The following is an 8,460-nucleotide window of genomic DNA, read 5'->3' on the forward strand; positions in this document are numbered from 1 at the left end:
GACGAAGCGATGAGGGTATGAGGTAGGGGGTGGTGGGGGGGGCTCAAGAATTGGGCTGCACGTATAATTGTTGGTGGATGTAATGAATGTCCAGCTGGTGGCCTTGAGTGAGATGTTGCTCAGACTCACTGGCACTGGTTCCCAGGTCTGAATTTTCTTTGTTCTTGTGGTCAGCGAAGGACATAATAACTTGACATAGGATGGGAAAAAGGGTAACCTTGCTTCCCCTGCTGTTATGGAGGGGGGGAAGAAGAAAAAGAAGAGAAAAAAGGAAAATAACAAAACAAAAAAAGAACAACTCCCCCAATATAAAGTTTATATCCAAATCATGAAATGCACCCTGTTACATTACCATCTTTGTATTGACATTTCCAGACTTTTTGGTGCATATATACACATGGAGAAAGAGAGAAATATTTTTCGCATGACAGCCTACTCCTGACATCCTTCCCCGTCTGTAAACACAGCTCATCACCAGTTTTAAAGGCTGTGGGGCATCCCATGGGAGTGTGATAGGATCTGTTTCACCATCCTCCACTAGTGCTGTGCCCTGAGGGGACCGAGCACCACACTGTCCTGTTACCTCCTTTGATTCCACCAGATCTGCTTTGAGACTCTAGGAGCCAGGGTGGGACGGCCCACTCCAGCCTCCCTTTTTTTTCCCTTTCACTTGTGCGGGGAGTCCCAGGGCAGGTGTGGGCATAGGGATGTGTCTTGCCTCAAGTCCACTATTCTGTCTTGTCCCTCCAGGAGTTGGCAGAGCTGCAGTCCCAGATCTCAGACACATCTGTGGTTCTGTCCATGGACAACAGCCGCTCCCTGGACCTGGACAGCATCATCGCTGAAGTGAAGGCCCAGTATGAGGAGATGGCCAAGCGCAGTCGGGCTGAGGCTGAAGCCTGGTACCAGACCAAGGTGTGCCACCCCTGGGGGCGTCTTTCCTCCTCCTGCCAGGGCCCTCCTCACCTCATCTGGAGCCTTCAGGGCTGGGGGCCCCACTGTCTTGGAGGGCATCAGTGGTTAAATCTGTGGTGCTCTCTGGAGTCCAGGGAAGAGGACATGGGCCAGGTCTCTGCTCTGAGGGAGATCCTAGCCCAATGCAGGGACCTGTCAGAGGAAGTAGACATGCATTACTAATAATGAGAATTTGTTAAGTGCATAATGCTCGGCATAGTTTCAGAACTTACACAGGCATGGCATGCTTACATAGTGCTAGGTGATATTTCCAGTATTCTACCTCTGTTGACTTAATCCATAGAACAGCTCTATTGTGTGTACCATTATTATTACTATTGTAAAGATGAGAAAACTGAGGCACAGAGAGTTTAAGTAAGTTGCCTAACTCCACACAGCTAGTAGATGGAAAAGCAGGCTCTAGATTCTGAATGCCAGGGCTCCTGATCTGGGAGGCTTCATCCTTACACATACTTCATGGAGCCAGGGCAGCTGATGGTGTGGGGGCTGAAGGAATGGGAGGTGATGCGGGGGAAAGCTAGTGCTACTAGAGGCCAGAGCCTGAGGCAAGTCTTAAAAAGCAGCATAGAGGAAGTCTCTGCAGTGGTAAAGAGTCATCCATGGTGCAGGGGTGAGAGCCTAGGGATGCCAACAAGGGGACTTGAGTTCTGGCCTCCATGCTGTCATCGATTTTCTGTGTGATTCCTAGACAGTTCCTCCCCTACACTGGGACTCAGGCTCTGCATCTGTGAAATGGGTAGTACTTGGAGGTGAACGTTGAATAATGTCTTAGGCTTTCAGTTATTGTCCAGCAGTAGGCCAGGGTAGGAGTGGGAAGAGTCCCAAGGTCAAAGGGAAGGGCCCTGGGAACCTTCTCTGTCCTTGCTAAGAGGTGACTGAACCCCTTCCCCACCCCACTGCCCAATACTCTGGCCTCCTGGCATTGAGTACAGATGGTTGGGTGTCTGATTGTTCTTCCCTGGAAATAGAAGTGGGGAGGGGCTCTCCTTGGTTGGGTAGAGAGACCAATCACCTGTAATCATGGCCCACCCCTGCAATACTTGTATCTGTGGCCCCTCCAGTTTGAGACCCTCCAGGCCCAGGCTGGAAAGCATGGGGAAGACCTCCGGAACACCCGGAACGAGATTGCGGAGATGAACCGGGCCATCCAGAGGCTGCAGGCTGAGATCGACAGCATCAAGAATCAGGTGCGGCTGGGCTCTCATCCCTCCTTCCTCTCTGCTCCTTGGGGCATGTGAGAGGCAGCCATCTGAGGCCAAGTTCTGGGTGAGGAGCAGAAAGGTGGAGGGGAGACTGTCATCCTGTCTCCCCTTGGCCTAGGCTCTGCAGCTCACTTCTCAGGGCTGCTGGTGAGACCTCCAGGATAGAATGCTCTTGGCCAGATGCTGGCTTGGGGCCAGAGCGGGAAGAGTGCTGGCTGGCCACAGAGCCAGTGGACAGAAGCCTGGGCTGGTGAGCAAAGAGCCACCATCAGTTATCCCATTGGTACTGAGCGCTCTGCTTGCACCCAGCTCTGGGGCAGTATGAACATCTGGGAACTCACAGTTCATTACCAAGGCTCACAAGTCCCTTCTCACCCTGACCTTGCTTCCCAACTCACTCTGCTTGGGCCACACTGGCCTGCTTCCTGTGTCTTGCATTTGCCAAGAGTGTTCACGATGCAGGGCTTTTGTACTGGGCCTCTCTCTGCCTGGAATGTGGTTCTCCCAGCTCTGTCAATGGCTGTCTCTTTCTCAACCTTGGGTTTAGGACAAAAGACCCCTTCTTGGAGGTGACTTCCTCAAACACCTAGCCACTATATCAGCAGCTTGTCTGAAGTTCTTTGAAGCACCTGTCACTCTGAAATGTTCTGAATTATTATTAAGTTATCGACTGTCCCCATCCCCACTGGTTTATACAGGGACCCCATCTGCCCGCTTCTCTGTCTCTTTCTTCCAGCACCTGGCACACGATAGGGGTACAGATCTCCAACAAGAGACTGACTGAAAACTGGAAGCTAGGTTTGGGGGTGTTGATGAGGGAAGAGTCCCCAATCCCTGGTAGAGGTGTGGGTGTGGTGGGGCAGCTCAGCTGGAGCAGAGGTCTCAAGGGGGAAAGGGGGCGGGGGGGGCAAGTGCAACATCTTCAGAAAGCTTATCTCCAGGAGGAGCTGGGGAATGGGAAGTGAGGGTGAGTTACACAGAAACGTCCTCACCTCAGAGCCCTGAAGGCCTGTTTATACAGGGGTGGAGGCTGCCTCCTGGCACAGATGTTGGGTCATGAATCACCTCGTGAAGTGGGCCAGTTTCCAGGCCAGGAGGGGAGGCACAGAATAATGAATGGCAGTTTCCCAAATCTTATATCCTCTACCACATCCAGTTCTTCTCCATACAACAGGGCAGAACCAGGGCTCAGAGTCAAGTATCTATCATCACTAAGGGGCCTTGAGAGGATCTGGGAGGGGCCTCCAGAGGCAGGGGCGTATGGTCTGTGGCTGAGGGGACAGCAGTCTGACAAGACAGGGCACTGAGATGTAGTCCAGGGACAGAGAAGCAGGGCAGTGGGGCTTCAGCTGAGGGAAGAGAACACAAGGGTAGGGGATGGTTGATGAGAAGTGAGAAGAAGGAGTCAGTCCTGAGCTAGGGAATGGGGGTAGCAGCTCACTGAGCTGAACAAGATGTCTGGGGTTAAACAGACTTCTGGTAATAGCTGTTTTAATCAGCTTTCTGTCACTGTGACAAAATACCTGAGGAAAATCAACTTAAAGGAGGAAAGCTTTATTTTGGCTCAGTTTCAAAGGCTTAAGTCCATGGTTGCATGGTTGTTTGGGCGTACGGCAAGGCAGAGCATTATGGCAGGAAGCTTGTGGTAGAGCAAAACTGCCCATCTCATGGCAGTCAGGAAGCAGAGTCGAAGGGGTAAGAGTCCCCATCTCCTCTTCAAGGGCACGCCCCCCCAAACCTAACTTCTTCCACTAGGCCCCACCTCCTAAAGGTTTAACCACTTCCTGAATAGCACCATTAGCTGGGGACAAAGCCTTCAACACATGAGCCTTTGGGGGACAATCAAGATCTAAACTGTAACAGTGGGGGAAGAGCCCAAAGCAGGGGAACATTAAGGCCAGGTAGCAAGTGGCAGTTGCTCAAGGCAGACACAGGTGCACCAAACTCTCCCTACCCAAACCCATGACCTGTGGATATGGTATATGGGATGATTAGTAGGATCTCTCTGCCCCAAGTTCCCCTCTTCTGGGCTTGTTCCCAGCTGATTTTTATTTTGAAGGTTGTTTCTGGTTCTTGTCAATTGCCTGGCATTTGGAGACTCAACCAGAAATCCATGGCCTTGGAACTCCTCTAGTTGGGGACTGGGGGACTGAGGATTTTGCAAATCTAATAACATTTATTAATACTAGCAATCATAGTAGCAGCATTTTTTTTTTTTTTTGGTGTGTGTGTGGTGCTGAGGATGAAACCCAGGGCTTTGCACATGTTAAGGAGATGTTCTACCACTAAGTCACCCTACCCAGCCCTCACAATAGCATTTATTAGGCACTTGCAGTTTGCTAGACATTGTGATAAGAGTTCTTGTGTTTCATTTCTTTTCATCCTCTAGGATCCCTATGAGATAGATGCTGTGATATTGCTCTTTCAGGGAAGGGGAAACTTTGGCTTGGAAAGGTTGATTCTTCCAAGACCAGATAGCTAGTGAGTGGCAGAGCCAGGATGGGAACCCGGGCTTTGGAGAGCCAAGTCCACAAGTGTTTAACTCTTGGGATTCTCTGGTGCTTGGGGGAGTCAGCAGTTCAAGGAATCCACCTTAAGCAAGTCACCGAGGTGCTCACTGCTGGATGGGTAGGCAGGAAAGCAGTGGCTGGTGAGCTCTGTCCTCCAGCTCACAGTCCCACCACTGCCCGCAGCGTGCCAAGTTGGAGGCTACCATCGCAGAGGCCGAGGAGCGTGGGGAGCTGGCCATTGGGGATGCTCGCGCCAAGCAGGAGGAGCTGGAGGCTGCCCTGCAGCAGGCCAAGCAGGACATGGCGCGGCAGCTGCGCGACTACCAGGAGCTCATGAACGTCAAGCTGGCCCTGGACATCGAGATCGCCACCTACCGCAAGCTGCTGGAGGGCGAGGAGAGCCGGTGAGGAATGGGAAGCAAGGCCGGGGATCGGGGGCTCAGTGGGGTCTGGGCCTGATGTTCAGCTATGTACAAGCATTTTCTGTGTGTCCCTTGTCTGCAAGGCACAGGGGTGGGAGGTACAAGGAAGGATGGATGCTGTTTTGCCTTAAATGAAACAACCTTCTAGAAGGAAAGGTCACTTAGCATAAAGCCCCTTTGTATGTATGGGCATTCATGGGGTATCTTATTTGATTCTCAGAACACACGGAAGCAGATCCGATATTATTGACTCCCTAGTCTACTGTTATTAATTGATTAGTCGGCGCATAGTCAAGGAGTGCTGATTCCTGGTCCAGCATCTTCCATGACAGCAGGCTGCTTCTCATGATGTAACTCAGCTAAATCATGTGGTACTGTCAGAGTGTGCTAGACAGGGAGAATTCCTCTGTTCCCAGACATATGTGCATACTCACCTACAGTGGGAGAGGAAGCTGGGATGGGTTAGTCTTGTAGGATATTCTTCAAGAAAGACCAGGTGCCTCTAACAATGGAGTTGGGCCTTTGTTTTCTCCTGGTTGGATTGGTTGAGCCTGTCAACAGATAAGGCTTTACAGTGTGCCTTGGGGGGAAGTTAGGATTTGGAGAAGTAAGAAATAACAGCCTGGCAAAGGCTGGGGACTCATCATGTTTGGCTTTGGCTTGTTAGAACCCGGCCATGCAGATGGATAAAGTGTAGACACGCTTCTGCCCTCAGGGAGGTGGCACATCTGCTGAAGAGATAAAACATTCTCAAAGGAAGTAGTGAATAGTAGCTTGTATTTTAATTGCTAAATTTATTTAAAAAAGAAAACAGCAAACTTTCTTTTCTGAGCAGCATTCCTGAGGGGTTGGGGAGGAGGCTGGAGGATGAACAGAGTGGAAGGAAGGGAAGGGAGAATGAGGGTGTGTAGGAGCAGAGAGCCTGGAGAGAGGGGAAACCTTGGCAGCAGGTATGAGCTGGGAGGCAGGAAGGAGGAGGAAGGGCTCTGCTCCGGCCCTTGACCTGTCCCTCCCTAGGTGGGCACTCAGTCTTTGTGAGAAGAGAGATGCTGAGCAGGGCACAGAGCAGCTCCAACCAAGATGCCTCTCTCTGCACCCTCTTCCTCCATGGGCATGGGGGGACCTCGGTTTCTTGAGAACTCTCATGCTGGGCCTCTTTTCCTTATAGAAGTCAGAGCTGGGGGACCCTTAGAGTAGGACCTGAACCAGCTTCCTTCCATGGGCAGAAGAGGGGACTGAAGTTCAAAAATGATTAATGGCATACCCAAGGTCTCACAGCAAGTGGAGACGCCCTCTTCTGAAGGCCTAATCTCAGTTCAAATTGCTCTCATCAGGCTTAGATCTTGGTGCTTGGAGAGGAGACTGGCCTTCCCTATCCTTGGGGCACGTGGAGATGGACACCTTCCTTTTATCTCTTAGCCTGTCAGCCTTTCTGGGGAAGATCCAGGGTCATGATCCCTAAACTCTTACAATTTTGGGGGGGGGTGCTTCTTTGAGAACACAAAGTCACAAATATAAAATTAGGCACAAAAATTAGAATGAGAAAAGAAAATCACCCAAATCACTAAGGCTTGGACATGCAGCTCTCTTCCCTCTGAGCCCTCTAGGTGTTGTACCAGAAATTCTTAATACAGGATTGTTGCTTGGTGGCAGGCAACTCACCCTGTTCTCTGCTTCTGGCAACTCCAAGCACTTGCAGGGGCTATATGAACAACCATCCTGGAAGCTTCCAGAAAACACATCCCTTGTCCCCTTCTTGGGCTTGAGGCTGCTGAGACCTGCTGAGCTCCCCTCACTTCCTCTACTAAAGCAAGGTCCCCCTCCCTCCTGCAGAGCAAACTGATCCCCAAGGCCAAGGGCTTGGTGACAATGGGGCTGTGAGTCACAAAACAAACACACCCAGCTGTCTCAGATGGATTTTTAATTTCCACTGCAAGACCTGTTTCAGCCCCACAGGCTGCTTAAAGCCACCCCACCTACCCTGCCGCCTTCCTAGGTCCTGGCTGGAGCTGCATTCAATCAGTCAACAATTCACTAATTATTTCAACACATAGTAAGTAATTACCGTGTTCCGGCCTCGTGCTAGGGGCTGAGACACGGGAATCAATAGGCAACAACCCACTTTTAGGACTTTATGATCTGGTGAGGGAAGGCAAACATGTACATATATAATAAGTGCGGCTACCATTTACCAAATCCTGGGTGTGCAGGGCTTTAGATAACTTCTGTAACTTAACCTTCACCAACAAATCTCTGATCTTGGTCCTATGTTAGACCCAATTTATAAGTGGGCAACAAGAGGCTGTTCGACTTTGCCCCTGAGCATGTGGCATGTGAACCTCCCCCACCCCTCCACCCAGTTTGCACCAATGTGGAAGGCCAGCTGGAGGTGTGGGGACAGGAAGAAAAGAACAAGGATCCTGCTGGGGCCTGGAGGGAGTGCCTGGGAGTGCTCCTCCAGTGTTGAGAGCAGAGCTGTTCTCATGGTTTGTCCTCTGTCCCCAGGTTGGTTGGAGATGGAGCAGGAGCTGTGAACATCTGTAAGTCTCCGGCTGCCACTCTGTTCTGTGCAGACTTGCTGGGTCACTAGAATGCCAGTTTGTCCTGCGGGCCCTGCTTGTGGGGCTGGGAACCTCCTTTCCTTCTACCCTGGCAGGTTCCCTGCAGCTCCTATCCAGCTCAGTGGCCTCAGTGTGAGAGGTCAGGGGGAGACAGAGGGGCGGAGTGGGGGAGGGGAGGGCAGTGAACCCCTGGGGTGCAGCCCCTGGTTAGAGACTCCCTTTGGGTTGTCCAGTGGAGCGGTAAGGGAGGGAGGCAGCTGAGCTGGAGGGTGGGGCTGGGGTGAAGGGATGGAGTCCTTGTGGAGGGCTTTACCAATGGCGCCCTCCTTTTTCTCCCCCAGCTGTGGTGAGTTCTACTGGTGGCAGTGGCAGAGGGCTGGTCTTCGGAGGAACCATGGGCAGCAACGCCCTGAGTTTCTCGAGCAGCGGGGGACCTGGAGCCCTCAAGGCCTATTCCATCAGGACCTCATCTGCCACCCGAAGGAACCTCCACAACTAAGCCGTGGGCACAGACACACACATCCCCCTGCCCACAGTCATAGGAGGACTCTGGCCTCCCACCCCTGGTCCTGAGATTGAAACATAGTCTGAAAACTAATGTCAGAGTAGCTTCAATAAAAAGAATTTCTGAGCCCTGGGTGAGCCCCATGCCCATGCCTGATGTTGGGATTTCATTAGACTGGGCATGGAAGGGGGCATGGGGAGTGGGGACGGGGACTAGGCAGAACAGTGTCTGGATGACCATGGTGGTGTGGGGGTGCTGTTCTAAGGGACTGGACTCTTATTGAGG

General features: G+C 51.8%; 1 protein-coding gene across 2 annotated transcripts in view; it reads left to right on the forward strand.

The window, feature by feature from the left end:
* The window catches only part of Krt7 (keratin 7), a 15,846-nt gene extending 7,539 nt beyond the window's left edge, over nt 1-8,307 (forward strand). Inside the window, exons 5-9 of one of the 2 annotated variants that reach the window (XM_015493396.2) lie at nt 751-915; nt 2,037-2,162; nt 4,871-5,091; nt 7,615-7,649; nt 8,012-8,307. In XM_015493396.2, coding sequence (XP_015348882.1) covers nt 751-915; nt 2,037-2,162; nt 4,871-5,091; nt 7,615-7,649; nt 8,012-8,169 — 705 coding nt within the window. In that variant the 3' untranslated portion in view covers nt 8,170-8,307. Of the gene's footprint in view, nt 1-750; nt 916-2,036; nt 2,163-4,870; nt 5,092-7,105; nt 7,506-7,614; nt 7,650-8,011 lie in introns of those variants that run through there. The other variant, XM_048802773.1, reaches the window with a different exon arrangement.
* The last annotated feature ends 153 nt before the right edge of the window (nt 8,308-8,460 follow it).

The sequence above is a fragment of the Marmota marmota genome, unplaced genomic scaffold, assembly GCF_001458135.2.
Source record: "Marmota marmota marmota unplaced genomic scaffold, marMar, whole genome shotgun sequence".
NCBI classification, from domain to species: domain Eukaryota; kingdom Metazoa; phylum Chordata; class Mammalia; order Rodentia; family Sciuridae; genus Marmota; species Marmota marmota.